The sequence below is a fragment of the Rhinopithecus roxellana genome, chromosome 6, assembly GCF_007565055.1.
Source record: "Rhinopithecus roxellana isolate Shanxi Qingling chromosome 6, ASM756505v1, whole genome shotgun sequence".
Taxonomy (NCBI): Eukaryota; Metazoa; Chordata; class Mammalia; order Primates; family Cercopithecidae; genus Rhinopithecus; species Rhinopithecus roxellana.
In genome coordinates this window covers 76,395,668-76,417,296 of record NC_044554.1, presented here as the reverse complement: position 1 = coordinate 76,417,296, position 21,629 = coordinate 76,395,668, and the positions used below count along the sequence as shown (strand labels likewise).

Here is a 21,629-nt window from a genome sequence, read left to right as displayed (position 1 = left end):
TTTCTTTTTTTTTTTTTGAGATGGAGTTTCACTCTTATTGCCTAGGCTGGAGTGCAGTGGTGTGATCTTGCTCACCACAACCTCTGGCTGCCAAATTCAAGTGATTCTCCTGCCTCAGTCGCCCGAGTATCTGGGATTACAGGCATGTGTGACCATGCCCAGCTAGTTTGTATTTTTAGTAGAGATGGGGTTTCTCCATGTTGGTCAGGCTGGTCTCGAACTCCTGACCTCAGATGATCCACCCTCCTCGGCCTCCCAAAGTGCTAGGATTACAGGCATGAGCCATCACGCCTGGCAATTTGAACCGTTTTCATAATGAAAAGTTGGTTTAAGATGTAACTGCTTCCTGGGGCTGGTTTCAGTCCCCACTTTTGGATCACTCATTCCCTGGCATGCAGGGATTGTTGAAGCCACATGGGCCATGCCAGTCACTCTGCCCTGGTGGATTCGAAGTGGTGACCAGGGGCCGTTCTCAGCTGGGTCAGGGTCTCTAGGCCTTTCTGGCTGCCCCACCCCATATTGCCAGAACTTAAACCCTATGGCTTCCCTGCCACATGCTCCATCCAGACCTTTGCCTTTTGTAAGGGGAGGCTCCATAGCAAGTCCCTATCCCCAGGGCATGTAGAAACTGCTAAGTGCTAGGAACCTTCCCATCCTGGTAAAGAAGAGCTACTCAGGAAAAATAGCTGCTGACTTGCTGTGATTCTGCTAACTCCCAGAGGGGCTGGGGGCAGACTTTGGGACAGTCTTCTCTGTGTGCCGATACTGATCTGTGGACACCCCTGTCCACAGTTGACCCTCAGCCATCTCTCTGGCCTCACCTTCTCAGACCCAGCCCAACCAAAGGAGATCAGGCCCATAGCTCTTTACCTGCCATTTCTGTTGCCCTGTCACCTTGTTCCCACAGTCTACTTGATGCAATATGGGGACAGCCTTGAGCTTTTCCAGCCTGTCACTTCCTGACTTCCTCCTTTAGGGGAGGAGCCTGAAACTTAGCATCACAGGAGAGAAGGTCAAGATCTGGGACTTAAAGAGTTGGTTCATGATATGCAAAGGAAAATTACAGAATCTCTACAGATTCTGCCATTTCAAGTCTGTTGTCTTGCCACAAAGTTCTGCTTTGGGTATTGGAATATAAATATTAATGACTTTATTTTTATATTCCTTATCTTCCACTCTACCCCAGTGATAGGTGGGTCTGACTAGGAAAACTGTCCCATCCACAGATAAAAATGCAAAAAAGCATATCACCATGTTTTGTATAATAATATAAAGTCATTACCATTGATTAAGTGGTTTAAATCCATCCCTCCTTCCACACATCTATGCCATAGGTTTTTATCATCCCCCTTTTACAAGTAATGAAATTGAAACTTCGTGAGTTGATGTAATTTGACAAACAATTGTACAAGAAGTATTGTAGGAATACTGCTTTATTTTTCCCTAATGTATAATAAAAGGAAGTTCCTTTAAATTCTAGCAGGATAGATTTTGATGGGGGTTAAGGCAAATTTTCCAGTCTTATTTCCAGCACTTCTCTTGGACTGCCCCCAACCCCCTCTGTTTCATTTGGTGTCACTGCTTGTATTTGCAAACACAAGGACACCTGGGGAATTCTTGGTGGCTCCACTGTATGTTTTAAAATTCCACTGTAATGTCACTGGGAAGATTTAGTAGTAAAATTCCTGACAATTCAGAAATAAAAAAAACTTAATGAGCATAATATAAGTGGCAAAAAGTTGCAATAAATGTTTTTAAAATGTAGATGTCTGCCATAAACTTTAGTTAACAAGAATGTCCTTTAGACCTGACCTGTTGCGTTTTCTGGTTTACAATTCCCATGGCAGAATCAAGTAGCTGTGAAAAGCAAATCAAAAGACTCAGGTTCAGTCCTGGCTTAGCCACGTAGCATGACTTAGTGACTTCCAGAGGCTCGTTTTCTTATTCTGGACAATGGAGCTAATGGCACACGCTTCTGGGGCTTGTTGGAGGGGCTAAATGAGGTGGCCTACAGCACACAGAGCTTTGTACTGACACAAAGGTAGGCTCAGAGTTGTTTTTCTTTTGCTGGCTGAAATAAATCTTTTACAATTTAATTCCTGAGAGAAATTGTGTAGAGTACTGAAGTACACTAGGATCTTTTAAAATGAATGAACATTTCGCAATATCTAGGAATCGTTACTGCTCAATATTTTACTGTGTAATGATAGCAGATTGCCCTGAATCTGTATTGTCACCAGAACACAACCTTGAAAGGCACAAACAAAGTAAAGCTAGCTAGTCGTGGTGGCTCACTCCTGTAATCCCAGCACTTCGAGAGGCTGAGGTGGGCGGATCCCTTGAGGTCTGGAGTCCGAGACCAGCGTAGCCAACGTGGTGAAACCCTGTCTCTATTAAAAATACAAAAATTAGCCAAGCGTGGTGGTGGGCACCTGTAATCCCAGCTACTTGGAAGGCTAAGGCAGGAGAATTGCTTGAACCCGGTAGGTGGAGGTTACAGTGAGCCGAGATGGCGCCACTGCACGCCAACCTGTGTGACAGAGCAAGATTCTGTCTCAAAACACAAATGAAGAAAGTAAAGCCTTTCTGCCTCCCAAGAAAAATACTGAAAAAAAAAAAAAAAACCCAAACCTGTTGCTAAGGTTAACTTGATTTTTGTTTATCAAGGTTTTATGTTAGTTGCATAATACACAAGCCACCTTTGCATTAGAAGAAAACCTTTTTTTTGAGGTGGAGTCTTGCTCTGATGCCCAGGCTGGAGTGTGGTGGTGCCATCTCAGCTCACTGCAACCTCTGCCTCCCAGGTTCAAGCAATTCTCCTGCCTCAGCCTCCTGAGTATCTGGGATTATAGGCGCTCGCCACCACTCCTGGCTAATTTTTTGGTTTTTTTTTTTTAGTAGAGAGGGGGTTTTGCCATACTGGGCAGGCTGGTCTCGAACTCTTGACTTCAGATGATCTGCCCACCTCAGCCTCCCAAACTGCTGGAATTACAGGCGTGAGCCACCGCACCCAGCCAAAAGAACACCTTTTTCCCAATACATTTCCTTATAAGAATGGCAATGAAACGGGCTACTGGTATCAATTACTGATTACCTCTTTACTACCCCAAGCCAGCAGGATAAGTATTTATGCTCTAATTAAAGGAACCGATATGAGATACCTTTTGCTCTAATGACATTATCATTGTTTTCTGTTGAATAACTTTTCCATTGAGTGGACGTATATTAAATCTTAATCAAAAGAAAACACTGTAAAAGCCTATTAAGAAGTAGAAGAGAAGCTTGGAGAGTCTTAGCTATTAAAAAAAAAAAAAAAAAAGATATAAGAGTTGAAATGGAATCCTCTCTGCTGTAGGGCAGGGATAAATCATGCAGTCAGTAAGGCAGCAGGGAGGGTGGAGCGAGGCCACCCGGAACCCCCTCTCAGTGGCTCAAGTTGCCCCCAGTCAAGTGTGCTGAGCATGGAGCAACTGATGGGGGAAATGGGAGCTTTTCAGCCACCTCTGCTTTCAGTCTCCCCACAGTAGATTTATTGTGCTGTCTGAGTGCTGTGGCTTTCCTGAACATACAACATGCCTATATTCAAATGTTAATAAAAATAATACATTTCTTTCATGTAGCAAACATTTATTATCTTTTTCCTATAGAACTATGAGCTGGAAGGCATAGGGAGGATTTGTGGGGAAGGCAATGGGTAGGAGCACTTAAAATTGTGTAAGTCATTACAGCCTTAATGACAGAGCTGCCAGTGACCACTCCTGCCTCCACTCTCCCAGCACAGGCCCACCTGGGCACATCTCCCCAGCAGGACCCTGAGAACTGAAAGGCAGCCAGTTTCCATTCCAATCCCCGCCCCATCCCTCACTGGCTCATCGAACATCACTTCTTTAAACATCAGATTCCTTAGTTCTTAGTAGGAAATCCAAGTCAGTTCATGCTTACACTGTTTGAAGTAAAGCTCCTGCGTTTTGTTTGTTTGTTTGTTTTCAGCCTCATTTCTGTTCAATTTATTTTAGGCTCTTTAATCTTTAAAACATATTGGTACAGATAGTGTCAGACCTGAGTGTACTTAACTATCTCCTTTAATCACTTCCTGTATAATTCTGGGCAAACTATGTGGCATCTCATAGCCTCAGTTTTTCCATCTGTAAAGTGAGCGTAATCTTGGAATCTAATTAAGGAGAGTACCAACCACACACCTGCCCTACAACATCACTGGTATAATGCATATATGCTCCCATTTAACTGAGATTTTTTAAATGAAGAATCAAAAACTGTCAGATGTAAATGGATTCTGCTTTGGCCACAGAAGTTGGTCTTATCTACTGAAAAGTTATAAATACTTATTATTGAGCTTGTGTAATGACTGAGGAATTCTTTTTCAGTGAGCATTATATCATTGCTCAAGGCCCAACAAGGCAACCGCACCAACCTATAGACTTGTTGGCTTTGGTTGGTGAGTAGTGATAATTCTGAAACCAGATGGCACATGGGTGTTGCTGGGTCTGGGCAATGTGATTTTATCCATGTACATGCTTTATCTCTCTCCTTAGTGTGTTGGAAAAATTATGAGTGTCAGAAAATAAACACAACTACAATTTGTTAATTTATAATTTACAAAATAATTTTTAAGTATCAGAAAAATTCCTAATTGAGATAATTCAAGAAAAGTGAATTGCTAAATTCCAAGAAATGGTATTCACCTTTTATTAATAGAAATTTGATTCTTCACTAGCCCTACTAAGTAAATGCTGAACAGATGTTTAACAAACGTTGGCACAAAGAGGTATCAGATTATTGACCTGCCCTCAATGGCTACATAGTTCAGTGCAGCCTCGCCAGGACCTCTACCAGAGGTTTTCTAACATTTTCCAATTATGATCTACTTCCTGCTCCCGTGTCAGATCCCAGGGGTTTCTTCAGTTTACCTTTGTTTATACCAGCTCTCCACCTTGACTGCATTCCTCCCCTTATCTCATCCACCTATCAGAATCTACATTTCCTGGATGCCTTTCATGATGTTAACCCCCGCCCCCCAAACTGCATTGACATTTTGTTCTATTTATATCTGTCTCATAATTATTACTGTCTGAATTGACTACCTTTGTTCAGTTCGGTAGACCATTACTTAGCACCTCTGTGTTCTAGAAATTATTCCAGGTGCTGGTGTTACTGAAACATGAGGGGTTTAATCTATGTCCTGCTGCTCAGCACACAGAAAGCCAATCTCTGAGATAAGGATTATTGCCAAGGAAGAAGGCTTTAATTGGGTGCTGCAGTCGAGGAGTTGGGAGCCCAGTCTCAAATCCATTTCCCTGACCAACTATAACTAGGAGCTTATCTAGCAGGGAAGAAATGTAACAGGTATAAGAAAACAGGAACTAGGGAGGGGCAAGGAAGCAATCAAGATGAATGAAGGGTCTGGCCTGTCATGTCTGGATGCAGTGATCTGGTGAGTTTCAATTCTTTTTATCTTATTTTATTTTATTTTATTTTATTGAGAAGCCTAAAGGTTGTTTCCTGAGGAAAGAACTCAGATAAAACAAATATAAGTTTCAAGCTTTAAGACCAGAAAGGTCAATTTCTATGTTTATCCAAAAAAAAAAAAAAAAACTGTCTATGGGACTATTGGGTCAGTTTCACTGGGAATATGAAAATGTACCCTCTGTCCTCTTGAAGAAGTCATAATTTGGGTTAGCAAAGACAGATATTTGTGTTGCTGACTAAAAAATATCAAGTGTACAGAAAAAGAGCTTTGTTGGGCTAGGAGGAAGTACTCTTCATTTTGTCAGGGGCCTTAGATGCAGAGAGTGAGGACTCAGAAGACTCTTCATTAAGGAGCTGGTATTTGGACTGGGGAGCCCAGTGGACAAGAGTAATTTCACCTGGTGAAGGCAGGGACAAGGGCATTCCAGGTTAGAGACAAAGAAATGTACAAAGGAAGAGATGCACCTGGGGAGAGGGTCCAAGACCTAATGGCCTGGCCTTTGAGGCCAGGTTGAGGGCTTCCACCTGAACACTGGCCAGTGCTCAACAGAGTGGGGATCACAGGTGTCAGAGCTTTCAAACCTGCACATCCATGAGCTAAGTCCCATGGCCTCAGAGACACTGGGGATGGGGCTGTGGAGCCTGAATTGGTATCTATCTCACTGTGTGACTCTCATGTGCTCTAAGCAGGCATAGGCAGGATCGGGGGATGACCTGATCAGACTTCCATTCTGGAATGGAGCTCTGGCAACTGTGTGGAGAATGGATGGAGGGAGAGGCCATGCCATAGCAGCCTACATGAGGTGTGACCATGGCAGAGAGGATGAAGGGTGGAATCATTACAGAGGTAGAAGTGGCAGGATTTAGTGTGAGATTGAGGTGAGGGCTCAGCGGAAGGAGGACCATGAGGGTGCCTGAGATTTGTAGCTTCAGTACTTGGTGGTGATCTAAACTGAAATACCCCAGAAGCAGGAAGATGCTTGTGATTTCAGACCTTCATGTCTTCATGCCATATTAAATCAATTACTGTTTCTTGAGGTGCAGACTGTGCCACTACACCTATCACAGCAGCTTGTATGTAGCAGATATATTACCCTCTGTGAAATGAAAATATTCAATATGTGACTGGAAATGTTGGCCTGGAACTCAGAGAAGCGGGCAGAAATGGAGACAGATTTGAGAATAAACCGCATTGCAGTGAAAGTTGAAACCCTAGTAACAGATAAGATCACTAAGGAAAGAGGCAAAGAGAGAAAAGAGAACCTGGGGAAAGCTTGCATTTTTAGAAGACTTGAGGATGATAAGTACACAGAAAAGAGAGTTTTAAGTCAGTAGTCTCAAGTTCAGCTGAATAGATTGGGGTTGAGAAAAAACGCTGGAGCAGAGATGTAGTGGTCATTGGTTCACCTTCAAAGAGAAGTTCAATGGCACTGGATGGGCCAGGTTATAATACCATATGGAGTGGCTTGATGGTGAACACTGACCCCTACTTTTCTAATTTTAACACTGAAGAAATACAGTGATGAGGCAGAAAGGTTACAATTACCATTTTTCTTCCTTTTTAAAGAATGGAAGAGATTTGAGTATTTGGAAGCATTTATGATTATATATTGAAGGCAAAAATGAGTATACTCTCTAAGCATTTCTCACTGCAGGCTTGTTTCTGTGCCATCCTCCAGGGCTGAATGTGGATGGAGTGTTGTTGAAGGGCCTCCAGAAGTAAACATTGTGACCCCACTCCAGGATGGTACAAAAAATTCGCTGATTATTTAGATAATGAAGAACCGGGCTCTGCCTCCTGTGGCCTGGAAACACTGTGGTGTTTCCCTAACATTTTTGTGTCCACAATCTACAGAGCATGTAAAAGATTCCAACCTAGTACACCTCTCATCCATACTTGTGAAAAATACTTTACTAGTTGCAATACATTTTGATCTTTATTTTCTCTTCTTCCTATGATATTCTGTTCTGTTTCATTAAAAGGGAAAAGAAACCCTGGTCAGGATCCATGTGAATGGATTTGCTGATGTGCAGTTTGACCAGCCCTGTTCTGTTCCATCCTTGACTGTAGCGGTGATGAACTGTCACCGACACGTACATTTTATATGTGAGGCCTAAGGCAGGTTACTTCACCTCACTAGTCTCAGTTTCCTCATCTGTAAAATGGGGGATGATTTTACCTGCCCAGCATTTCAGGTTGAACATCAGATGAGACCCTTCATGCAAGAGTTTTCTCTCTGTGAAAATGCTACACAGGTGAAAGATTGTATTATTGCCAAAACTTTCGTTCTTGGCAGAGTACCCAATACATTATTTGCTGATTTCTCACATTGAGGCTTGAAATGCCCCATTTGTATCTGTAGTCATCTTTGTGGTTGGTTTGTAAGATTTTTTTTAAAGAAATGGGTTGGTTGATTTTTAAATAATGGTTCCGATGGGAGTCAGCACATGACAGTCATTGTGTTTTAATGTTTTCTTGTTAGTGGGGCTCTTACCTTTACAAAGTTGATCAGTGGAAATTAAATGAGCATCATTTAGAAGGGACGTCAGTCCCCTTCGTGTTTAAGTATTATTATTAGTAGCGTTACTGGCAGAGTTGTTTTTTGTTGTTGTTTGTTTGTATTCTGCCACCCATCCTAGTAAGTCCTGGGGAGAGAAAACCTGTTTTGTCCCCAAGGCAATCAGAAAGCAATATCAACTTAAGCCCCACAATCCTAGGAGGCTTTCAGCAGTCATTCACCTTGAATCCCTCTTGGCTAATTTACAAATAGATACATTTAAACTAGGCATCCTTACCGAATCAGTGTAAATTAATCCACATACATGCTTAGTTCTCCTGTGGGCAGTAATGCTCACTAAAGTATATGCTTTAGATCTTGCACTTGTATCTTTTGTTATGGTAAGTTATTTTCAAAGGCCATTACTTGCTTTTAGACTCTGTGTGCTGAGAGATAAGGAGATGGTTTGTGTTGGCAGAGAATGAGGCTCCTAGCCTCTCTTGGTCCCAGAGGCTGTCATTCCTGTGTACGTGTTTCACTGGAGGGAACTGTCCCAGAATCAATATTTGCATAGGAAATTTTCCCCAACCAACTCTCATTCTGATCAGATAAAAGAAAGATTGAACTCAAAAATCTAAATAACTCCTTCCTCCTTTTCCCACCACATGAGCCACACCTCTAGAAGGCATAAAGAGAGAAATTGTGTTTTCATTTATTTTTTGACATTAATCTATGCATTAAAGGGTCAACAGAGCTCTCCCTTTCAGGGGACCGTATATATTTTATACGTGCAGCTTCATAGGATAATCATAAATCCTTGTCTAGGATAAATATACTTTTGCTCCCAAGATGCATTCTTAGAAGTATAATTGTTCATATTTCCAAGAAAATAATGTTATTTATGCTGTCTTTTCTTTGTCATTAGGGGGTTGAGGTTGCGTCCAGCAGAACTTTGAGAGTTTGTCCATTATGCAGATTTAGCTTGCAAAGTTAGCTTTGCCAAGTCCCTTAACTTGCTTTTGTTTCTAATTCTCACCCTGTTAGTTTCAGCATAATGGTAGGCAACTGATTTTGAGGTCTTTTAAGATGTGACAATAAATGTAGCATTGTTGGGGATAAGCTAGAAATAAATACAGGACTGACACTTTATCCTAGGTTTGCTTTTATGTTCATCTATTCCTCCGTTAGTTCTATTTCTATGTATTAAGAATTATTCCTAAAACTTAAAAAGTAGTGTGAGGCCAGGTGAAGTGGCTCATACCTGTAATTTCAGCATTTTGGGAGGCCGAGACAGGAGGATCGCTTGAGCCCAAGAAGTCCAGGCTGCAGTGAGGCATGATGGTGCAACCATACTCCAGCCTGGGTGACAGAGGGAGACCCTGCCTCAAAAAAAATGTGTTAACTCTCAATCTGAAATTATGATTTAGTGTCCTGCATGTTCTATGTTCTAGTATAATAAGGTAAGAATAAGCAATGCCTATACCCTAGAGCATTGTTGTTTTAAAACCAAAAACATGAATTCAGTAGGCTAAAATATTCTGAAATTTAATTTTCTTCATTTTCATTGAAATTAGCACTTTAAAGAGCAAAAATTCAAATAAAGCACAAATGAAGTGCCAAAGTATGGTTGCTTTTCATGTGAAGTTATTTCGCATTAGTATATGATCAGCTTGCCCTCCAAGAAAATTACTCTGCATTCCAGGATGAGGAAAGGCTTCTTCTATTATTTCAATTGGTTAAGTGGAATTCCTTACTTCTGTAGCCCATTGCATTTTTAAAGTGGAATTTAGGATATTATTCTATGTTTTATTTTTCCCTTTATAGTCTTACCTCTAGTTTTTCAGAGAAAACACGAATGTTTTTCTTTGTTCTTAAGTTTCTTCCTAGCTGGGCAACAGTAGCAACAGGGAACCCCCTTTGAACAGGCATGAATGGAACTTTTCTCTGAAAAATAGAAGAAAAGCTTCTACCCACTTCACCTCTTCCTACCTTGCTTTTAGATTCTCAGCTGGTCAGAGTTATCCTAGTTATCCAAAGAGTGAACAGAAGAATTTCTCTCTTTTCTTCTTTCATAAATAGTTACAAAAGAAGTAGCTTATTATATAAGTAGGCATAGTCAAGCAGTGCAGTTTTGATCACTTGGGGATACATTGTTCATGCCGGTTAGCATTTGCAGAGCCCTACTGTATGCACAGCATTATAGGTAGGCTCCATGGTAGGCACCACACAGCAGGCATGAACAGCATACAAAAGCAAAAGGTACATGAAATGATATTTTAAAAAATACAGAGCAGAGAGCACAATATTTGAAAGTACACAGGCCGAGCGGGGCGGCTCACGCCTATAATCCCAGCACTTTGGGAGGCCGAGGTGGGCAAATCACTTGAGGTCAGGAGTTTGAGACCAGCCTGGCCAACATGGTGAAACCCCGTCTGTATTAAAAATACAAAAATTAGCTGGGCATGGTAGTGCACGCCTGTAATCCCAGCTACTCGGGAGGCTGAGTGAGGCAGGAGAATCCTGAGGTGGAGGTTGCAGTGAGCCAAGATTGTGCCACAACACTCCAGCCTGGGCAAAAAGAGTAAAGACTTTGTCTCAAAAAAAAAAAAAAAAAAAAAAGCCACAGAATAATGCAAACTGAGTCAATAAGTACAGTGGGTGACCTCACTGTCAGCTAGGTTGGTATGCTTTGGCCTACTTTTGATGGAAAGGGCGAAAAGGATAAATGGCATAGTGGATACAAGGAGTAACTAATTAGGAGTAATCCTTGATTGCTTCTCCTTCATGTCCTTTTTTCTCCTTCCATATTCAATTCATTGGGCAGTTGTGTCCATTTTGTCTAAAAAAATACAGCTCCAGTGTTCCATGTTTTTCCTGCTCATTGCCACTTCCCTGATCTGAGTCATTGTCATCTGCAAGCAACATTACAGCAACTGATGTCTCCCTGCTTCTGCTCTTGTTTCTCTCAAGTCTGTTCTCCACAAAGAAGCAAAAAAGAACTTTTGAAAATATACATCAAATCATGCACTTCCCAATTTAAAATTCTTTTGTGGTTCCCCATGTTCTTAAGCTTAGATCTGAATTTATTGTGGTCTCTACTCTCTCCAGGCTTGTTGAATGTCACATCTCCTGCTATGGACATAATAGCTGCTCCGTAAATATTTGTGAAAACGGAAGAACAAATTATCTAAAGAGAAAAGTAATCCAGTCATTATGCGTGGATCAGTTATGTAAAATACATTTTGGTATTGAATGTCAGTGTGAAATTGGACATTTGGAGGAAGCTAGAGAGTTCAGAGAAGCCCTTCAGTGATGAGCAGGAGAAGTTCAGACACTATGAGATAAGCAATACATAAGCCAAAGTCTGGCACTTGTTGTTTTTATATTTTTTGAGACTAATTATTTTAGCATTGTGCCCAAGCTGGATTGGATTAGTGAGAGGCTAGAGTCAGGGGCTTTGTGTAAGAGGTCATTGTACCAATGAAGAAAGGGTGATAAGGGCTTGGATAGGGTGATGCTGGGAAGGGAGAGATGGATTCAGGACTCCACGGTATGGAATTTTGTGGTAACAATGCACTGCGCAACCCAGATATAAAATACTGTGCTTCCTTTATTATATGACATTTAAACTGCGAACCAGAAAGCCACGTTAAAAAATATATATGGCTGTTCTCACATGAAATGAATAAAAGTCTTCATCTTATACGCCCAACTGCCCTTTTGGTAAAGCACAATACTGATATGATGATGTCTGGATGGGTTTAGGTGAAGAACAGAATTAAGATTGAATTTTCTCACTGCCGTTGATTTAATGCATGAGATAATATGCATGAGAAATACCCAGTGCTATTAGCTAACTTCACATTTGATTAACAAAAAATAATGCCATTATTTACATTTTGTGAATCTAACATTTTTTCCCGCTAAATTGTGATCTGAAAGAAAATTATCTGAAGCATTTTTTCTTTGATGATATATTTGTTTAATAGTATTCTTTTTTTTTTTAAAGCAATTGAACAAGATGAAGAAAACAATGACAAACATGTAGCTGTAACAGAAGCCGAAAGTGTTCCAGATTCTCAGGTATGATCAATTCTGTGACAGCCCCTCATCATACCTGAGTGTGTTGAGGGTGGTGAGACAATGCAGGTGTTCAAAACTGATATAGGTTTTACCTTTTATGTTTTGTAAATAGCTACATTACTGGGAATAAAGTGCTCAGTTTTGATATAAAGGTGTTCCACACTAAGGGTCCTAAACTGGTAATTAAATTTATAATTTGATTTATGGGAGAGGGTCAGATAGACACACTTTACTTCCCAGAGAAAGCAAGGGAAATGAGTGAAGGGCAGACGTTCCCCTGAAGCAGGCAGTGGAGAATGAGCCAGCTGACAGCACTGGCCTGCCAGAGGTTCTGTGCCACCTCCCAGTAGCTAAATCATGGCATGAATATGCTTTAGGTAGCATACCTCCAAATACTACTGCACCATAAAAACTTTGGACACCCTAGTGCTGCCAGCTGTTGACTTTACACAACAGTGGAGCATTTAAAAGTTCCGACTCAGCCTGGTTGACTCATCTCACTTCACCTTTAAGGTTACAAATCTGTTGATTCTGGTCAGACGAATCACATTAACTTTTTCAATAAAGGTTGCCTGGACAGTAATGTTTTAACAAAGTCACATTGTTTTGCTGTGGTAATATTAAACATGCAGCAGTCCTCAAGTTCATATTAAAATTATACTGAAGGCTTCCAAGCAAACCTGTGCAGGGATTCCCCAGCTCAGTGTATTTACCACTTTCTCCAAGATTTCTTAAAGTCTTAAATTACTAGTGGGACAAAGGTTTCTAAATTTAAAATATTGTTATTCTTTATTTGTTCTGAACTTATTCTATGGGTAAATGTCTGTTTGAATGCAATTTTATTTCTCAAAAGGATACACAGACCTTATTGTTCAGGATTTTGTGATTTTTATTCAGCAATGGTTATATAACTATATCTACAGGACATACAGAGGGATGAAATCATGAAACCAGTACATAGATAATTAGATCAGGAACAGATTCTACATAGGTTTGAAAGTTGAATTAAGTTCATTGGGCAGCATGACATCATTATAAGTGTTATAGGCCTAAGCTGGGTAGGAAGGCAGGCACTTGTCACCTCCTCTGGTGGTGTGTAAGAAAACTTGATCTGCTACCATAGTGGAAACACCAGTTTTATTGGTTTAATTCTACAGGCCCATCTATAGAAATTCCCTGGATGGAATAAGTAGTTCAAATCATGCGAGGTGAACTTAAAGAAAACTTAGAATTATACCATCAGATATGTAGGCAGAATTAGAAATAAAAATGTATGCTTATTGGTGTGTACATATGTGTGTAATTTATATGTACAATTTATTTGATTGATATATATACATATAATGGCTTGAGCACCTATTTGCCAGGCCCTTCACAGTATTTCAAATTACTTCAATCTTCATTCCAGAGCATATTTTAAGCAAGTTAAGTGGATCCTGATTCCTTCTTCCCCATACATGATGAAATATGTTACCATGGGAAAAGTACCTCTAGGCTGCTGAAAACTTGAGGTCTATAGAGGGTTAAGATGGTCACTAAGCCCAGAGAGACTTGGCCTTGTTGTACACAGGCTTCCTATCTACCAGAGATCTCTCATATGTTAGCTGCTTTTTTCTTACTAAAAATACCTTTTCTGCTTAGGAAACTCCCTGTTTTAATGCTGTCACATGTGGGTGGAGTGGAGAGAGCATTTAGAGTTGGGTTTACATCCCAGCCCTTCTTCCTTAAGGGATGTTCCTTAGTGGCTGTAAACCTGGAAGATCCTGTAGGGCACCTAAGTCTTTGTCCCCATGGTGTCCCCACGATGCTAGGCAGTACCTAGCATGCATGGTTTTCATCTCTGCAAAATGGAGATATTATAAGCTTCTCATGAGGTTGAAATGAAGCACATAAAAGGCTTCTGGCAATCCTGGCACATAGGAGAGTTTCAATAAATGTTGGGCAGCATACTGTAAAGACTAGGGGTGCTGCCTCTGGGGCCACACTGCCTGGGTTCTTTTCCTGACTCTGGCACAGTAACCTTGGGGTAGTAACAGGCGCAGTGGCTCACACCTGTAATCCCAGCACTTTGGGAGGCCAAGGCGGGCAGATCATGAAGTCAGGAGTTTGAGACCAGGCTGGACAACATGATGAAACCCTGTCTCTACTGAAAAAAAAAAAAAAAAAAAAAAAAAAAAGATTAGCTGGGCGTGGTAGCGGGCACCTATAATCCCAGCTACTAGGGAGACTGAAGCAGGAGAATCATTTGAACTCGGAAGGCGGAGGTTTCAGTGAGCCGAAATTGTGCCATTGCCCTCCAGCCTGGGTGACAGGGCGAGACTCCATCTCAAAAAAAAACAAAAAACAAAAAAACCTTGGGCGACTTAACTCTCTTGTGCTCCTATTCTCCTTTTCTGTAATAATACTGGGAGCAGTATTATTACACTTAACAATAACATTTGGGCAGCACTTCATATATATTAGACCCTCTAAGGCTCTTTGTTTTTATTAATGTATTTAAACCTCACAGCAAACCCTCCAGGATAGGCAGTTTAATTACCACCACTTTATAGATGTGCCAGTAAGGGATGGGGTGAGGTCTCAAACCAGGGCAGTCTGGTTCTGATGTCCTTGCTTTAAACAGCTGTGCAAACTGCCTTTCTAACCTTTGTAAAATGGAAATAATTGTTAGATTGTTCTGAAGATTGAACGACTACATGTGAAGCAGTTAGAACAGCGCCTGACACACAGTAAGGACCCAACAAAGTCAGCCTCTCTCAGTTATTGTCACTCTGACCATCCATCTCATTGCTTTTTGGTTGGAAGTTCTTGTACCTTTGGTTGGAATATTTAAAGTATCTAACTGGGCCAAGTTGCAGCATTACTCTCTGCCAGATGGTATCTTCACAGACACAAAATATTCTAGTCCCTTCACTCTATTATAGGATAAAAGGATTTAAGAATCTTTGTCAAAATGTACTGAAAATTTGTCTGGTTCTAGCTTTTAAGAATTCTAGTGAGATTTTTCATTAGTTATTAATTGATTGATTGATTGATTGATTGAGACAAGGTCTCACTCTGTCACCCAGGCTGGAGTGCAGTGGCATGATCATGGCTCACTGCAGCCTCAACCTCCTGGGCTCAAGTGATCCTCCCACCTCAGCCTCTTGAGTAGCTGGAACAACAGGTGCACACCACCACATCTGGCTAATTTTTTGTATTTTTTGTAAAGACAGGGTTTTGCTATGTTGCCCAGGCTGACCTCAAACTTCTGGGCTCAAGCAGTCTGCCCACCTCAGCCTCCCAAGGTACTGAGATTGCAGACGTGAGCCACCACACTTGGCCTTGAGTAATTTATAATGTATTGAACTTTGGAAAATCTTGCTTTGTTCCATTAGCCATTGGCCACTGGATTCAGTGAATGTTTTCATTGTCTCCTATCCTCCATTTGAATCAATCATTCTATTATTAAGTGATAATTAATTATACAAATTAACTGCTAAATATTTGGTAACTAATTTATCAGTAGACTATAACTTTAAAAATATCTATACTAAAAAACTTATTTAAGACTGTCAAAGAAAATTGATTATCCTGTTAAATCTTTTATGTTTGATATTATTTGAGTTTGCTTATTCTCTTTTTTAACTTTTTAATTATTTTTTTAACTTTGCTGCCCTGCTTACCAGTGTGGTCAAAAATGTATACACAAGTCTGAGCTGTAATTTCTCTTAGGTCAAAACAAAGAAAATATTGGTGGCCTCCCTACTTTAGTCTGAACGTTAAAGGAATCAAGTATGTGAAATGAATGCACTCCTTACTTTATCAATTATCTAAATTTATAATACTATATATTATGTAAATTTATAACGCTGTATTTTGATTTTATTCAGAAGGGATAATTTTCTAAGTACGAAAGATTAAGAAAGTACTTGAGGGGAAGAACAGCATAAATTTCATGTTAGTGTGGTTTCTGTCTTATTCCTGGCTCTCATCATACTCTGGCAGGATGCAGCATTACACAGTATTTCTATAGGATGGGTCTGTCCATCCTATACAAAGGTGATGTTTTAACACAAGAAATTCCACAAAGGAGTAGGGCCAGAGAAACTGAATGTCCATTGCCTTGCCTGGACAGTGAAAGGCTAGGAATTATGAAATGATTTCTAAATCTCCATGATGCCCCAGTATGGTGTTTGAGGCCCATACCAGTGACTCCCTAGGGATTCCTCACCTGCCTTGACCATCACACTTTCAATTAGGTACATTTCTCACTGTGGATGCTTTGTAGTTCTTTTCCCAATTCTCAAGGGGCATATTCTTCTATCTATAACAGGGAGAGCTTTTTCATAGTCTAACTTTTTTTTCTGAAGAAATTTGAGAAAATGAATATTTGTTGCCCTAAAATTATTATTATTTTTTGACTATGAACTGTCTTCTGAATTTTCCTGGAAAAGAATTCTTAATCTTTTCTGTTTTGAAAATAAAGTGCATATGGCCGGGCGCGGTGGCTCACACCTGTAATCCCAGCACTTTGGGAGGCCGAGGTGGGCGGATCACAAGGTCAGGAGATCAAGACCATCCTGGCAAACACTGTGAAACCCCGTCTCTACTAAAAATACAAAAAAATTAGCTGGACATGGTGGTGGGCGCCTGGAGTCCCAGCTACTCGGGAGGCTGAGGCAGGAGAATGGCATGAACCTGGGAGATGGAGCTTGCAATGAGTGGAGATTGCGCCACTGCACTCCAACCTGGGCGACAGAGCAAGACTCCATCTCAAAAAAAAAAAAAAAAAAAAAAAAAGAAAAGAAAGAAATAAAGAAAATAAGGTGCATACAATAGAATAATATATCATCTAAGCTCATCAGTGTTTTATTCTGTCATTTATATTTCTGTTTAAAATAGCAAAAAAATTATATGAACTTCTAGGCTTAATTTTCAATGAAATTAAGATATTATGTAGTAATTAATAAGAATTTATCTGAACACCCTGAATTTGAACTGAATAGCATTCTGTTATTGCAGAAGTGCTTTCATGAAAGGTGGACTCTTTCTTTCTGGTTTCCCTGACCTTAATAAGCAATTTTTGCACGATGTTTTACCTAGGTGTTTTAGAAAAAGTGGTTGTTAAAGTTAAGATAATGCAGAGAATGTTTTAATACAAAGAACTGTGCTTTTGTCCCAGTAAGATGCTCATTTATCATCCCTGTGACTTTTCCCACGGGAATCTTGTCCATGCTTCATTCTGCCGTTGAGGGGATGGACCCAACATTTTTATGACTCCATTTATAAAGGAAACAGGGTTTCATTTACATTCATAACATTTCTCTTCTCAAAGGCTGAAAATCCTATGAATAGCTTTAATTATACATTATGGAGACTTTTTTTCAAAACAGACCTTGAAATAAAGCTCTTAAATAACTCTTCTGACAGTTATACATTAATCTTTTATTTTTTTCTGGCTTAGCAGTGTTAGGTAAATTGTTTATAATTAATTTTACATAGAGAAATTCAATAGACCAGGGATGTGAAAGTTTAGATCAAGGACCGTTAGTTATCTTGCTTCTCCTGCCATAACAAAGCTCCCACAATATATTAATAAATTCATGGATTTCTTGAATTAAGTCACTAAATTATGGAGCTCTGAAAGGGACCCTGAGGAACATCTAGTTCGGCATGATGCTTCCACCTAGCACTGCCTTATAAATCATCTGGGATATGTGGGCTTCAAGTCTCCCAGTGAATGAAGAAGCATTCATAACCTCCTTGAAAGTCTTTTTTGATAGTTGTTATGTAAGGAATGCTATAGAATTGATTACCTTGTGAAACTGCGTCTAGAAGTTGTTTGGAAACCAGAAAATCAAAACAGCAATATTCTCTCTTTAATTATAAGATGTGGAATTAAAGAAATAAGTTAGTCTGAAGCCCATTTTAAAAAGTAAGAGCATTTTGCCTTTAAAGTACATATTTGCTTCGTGGGCCCGAGTATCTGGTTGTAATGAAAATGTTTTCCTCCTGAAAGGAAACTTCATTTTATTTACATATTATTATTATATTTAGAGAGAGACAGAGTCTCACTCTTTTGCCCAGGCTGGAGTGCATTGGTGTGATCATAGCTCACTGCAGCCTCTAACTCCTGAACTCAAGCAATCCTCCCGCTTTGGCCTCCCAAAACACAGGGATTATAAGCATGTGCCACTGCACTTGGCTGAGAGAAAAGTTTATATTTAGGATTCTAATCATATGTGAAAAATGTTTGGAGTTCCTTGAAAAATCATGTTCATACAGAAATCCAAAAAATAGTGAAGACCTCTTAAATTTCCTCTATTTAATTTCAGCCTTTTATTGAGATGCTGTAATCAGCTGATTAAAAAAACAACAACAACACTGTATTTGGGACCTACAGATAGAAGGACAGACTTTGTCTCCAGATTGAGTCTGTGGGAGCTTAGCTGAGTTGCTTTGGAGCCAGTGCTGGTGAAAGGAGGGAACAGGCTCCCCGTGGTGATGAGTTAGTTGTAGCTGCCCAGTACTCTCAACTGTGTCCCACCACTGCCTGGGCCTCCATTCACCACATGCTGTCTTTTGTATGGGAGGGCCATACTGGGGAGCAGAGCAAGATCAGGGCTAAATCCATCACACCACTGATTACATCACAGAACAGGTTTCCAGGTTGGCATTTTGGAGGGTCATTAGCATCCTCCCTTCACCGCCAGGACAGTATAGTAAATACTGTGCAGATGAAATGGAAGGAGAGAGAAGAAATCCTCGCTGGTTGATGTACATGAATTTTTTAGATAATAGAAACATATTTAAGTGTCAAAACATTTAAAGAATGCTTATTTGTAAGTAGAAATTGCCCCAATTTCCCTGCCTCCATAGTTATTTTATAATACCATTGAAACTTTTTTACCCTCCTTTTTGTAGATTAAAAGAGCATCTTAATGATAGGCCCATATATTTACCATTGTCTCAGATTATGGACTGGATTAAAATCCTGACAAACAGAAATCTGCCCTAAGGAGGATGGCTAGGAGCATAAAAGGATGTAAAAATAAAATCAAGTGGGCCTTTAGTAGTGCTTGGCAGTCTTTATTCTACTTCCCTTGCCCAGTTTCCCCTTCTCTTAGGCCAGAAGTTGACAAACCACAGCCTACTGCTTGTTTTTATAAATAAAATGTCATTGGAATGTAGCTGTGCTCATTCATTTATGTATTATCTCTTGGAGAATTGGGCAGTTGCAACAGAGACCCCATGACCTACAAAGCGTAGAATATTTACTGTCTGGCCCTTTACACAATGGTTTCATAGTGCTTGTAACCTGAATGACTATTAACGTGCCTTCTTTTCTTATGCCTCCAGCAGCATCTCCCCACAATTTCTTTTTTTCAGATAATAACTCGCTTCTTATTTTTCTGGGAAATAGAAGCCTTCAGAAAGGAATTTCTGCATGTCCCTACCACCAAATATGCCAACGTACCTGCATATTTACCCCTGTATTTCACTGTCTCTCCTGTTTCACTGGATGAAATATTTATATTCATATTTCTTTCTGAGAGTAGATCTTTATCTTCTCTTTCCTACTGAAGAACCTTACTCTTGAAAATGCCCCCTTCTCCCTCCTGCATCATCAAATTTTGCTCTCTACTGGAATTCTAATAAAGGTAAACATCCCGGAATAGCCCTCATGTTAAAGCAAATAAGCAAGCAAAACTCTCTTCAAGGACGGTTTTCAGCTAGTGCCTCATTTCTTGTCACAAATCTCTTTGGAAGAATTGTGTCCTATTTACTGTTGAACCCGTGCTAATAAAGCTTTTGTCGCTATCAGTTCAAACAGAAATTGCTCCACTCAAAGTTACCAATTACTTTTGTCAAATTCAGCATCAGTTATTTTGGGCCCATCTTGTTTGACGTTTCAGCAACATTTGATAGAGTTTTTCATTCCTTCCTCCTCGAAACAGCTTCACTACTCTCCAGATTCTCTTCTTGGAGCCACTCCTCCTCAGTCTCCTTTTCTGATTGATTACTCCTCATCTTCCCAGTATCGAAACAGTAGACTCCTGGATTTACACCATTCCTGGATTTACACCATTCCATTGATAAAACCAGAGGAATACCATCTGTACTCTGATGACTCTGGAATTCGTATCTTCAGCCTGGACTTCCCCTGAACTTCCAGACTTCTAACCCAGCAATTCCACTTGGATGTCAAATAGCCGTTTTTCTTCCCAGACCAACCCCTGCATCCCCCATGACAATTCCATCCTTCCAGTTACTCTGGGCAAATATTTTGGAGACTCCCAAACAGCAAAATCTGCTGGCTCTACCTTTGAAATATCTCCAGTGGTTAGAACCACATGTACCATCTTCACCACTAGCACAAGTTCCAAGCCATGTCTTTATGTGAAAACCAGGCTCCTAACTAGTCTTTTAGCATCAACTAGTTCCCCCAGTCCAACTGAGGACACATAATGATCCTGCCAAAATGTCAATCATATTTTGCCAATTCTCTGTTCAAAACCTTCCAAAGTTCTGTCGTATTCAGAAAAAGAATCCAAACTCCTTATACAGCCTATAAGGAAATTGTGTGTTGGGCTCCTGCATTACCTCTCAACCAGTGCCACCAGTCTACTGCTTACAGCTCTCTTCTAGCCCTGCTGCTGTCTCTGCCTATCCTTGACCGTGCCAACACACTTGAGCATTAGGGCCCTTGTACTTGCTGTTCCTCTGCCCAAAACACACTTCCTTCTGGATATGCACATCACCTCTTCCTCATTTCCTTTAGGTTACCATTCAGATGTCATTTTACTAGAAAACCCTTCCTTGACATTTTTATCTTAATAATGCCTTCAATTATTTCTCTGTCCCCTTACCCTGCTTCATTGTTTTTTCTGTCATATATTACCACGCAATATTTCCTATTGGTATGTTACATTATGAATGTATGCTCCATGATGTAAGGAACTTTATTTTTGTTTTTGTTTTGAGATGGACTCTTGCTCTGTCGTCCAGTGTAGTGGTGTGATCTTGGCTCACTGCAACCTCTACCTCCAGGTTCAAGCAATTCTCCTGCCTCAGCCCCTCTAGTAGCTGGGATTACAGGTGCACACCACCAAGCCTGCCTAATTTTTTGAATTTTTAGTAGAGATGGGGTTTCACCATGTTGGCCAGGCTGGTCTCGAACTCCTGACCTCAGGTGATCCACCCTACTCAGCCTCCCAAAGTGCTGGGATCACAGGCACGAGCCACCATGCCCAGCCAGAACTTTGTTTTTTTTAAAATGTTCACTACTGTATTCTCAGACTTATAGTAGGTTCTTGCTCAAATAAATCCTTTACTCTGTTGAGTGAATGAATGAATAAAATAATTTAGGGAACTAGGGATATTGTATTAGTCTGCTCTCTTGCTGCCAATAAAGACATACCTGAGATTGGGTAATTTATAAAGTAAAGAGGTTTAATTCATTCATAGTTCAGCATGGCTAGGGAGGCCTTGCAATCATGGCAAAAGGCGAAGGAAGATCAAAGGCATGTCTTACATGGTGGCAGGCAAGAGAGCTTGTGCAGGGGAGGTCCCCTTCAT

General features: G+C 40.3%; 1 protein-coding gene across 1 annotated transcript in view; it reads left to right on the top strand.

Moving 5' to 3' along the window:
• The window catches only part of RAPGEF5 (Rap guanine nucleotide exchange factor 5), a 246,904-nt gene that overhangs the window by 120,227 nt on the left and 105,048 nt on the right, over nucleotides 1-21,629 (top strand). The window contains exon 8 of the mRNA XM_030933057.1: nucleotides 11,995-12,068. Coding sequence (XP_030788917.1) covers nucleotides 11,995-12,068 — 74 coding nt within the window. The remainder of the gene's footprint in view (nucleotides 1-11,994; nucleotides 12,069-21,629) is intronic.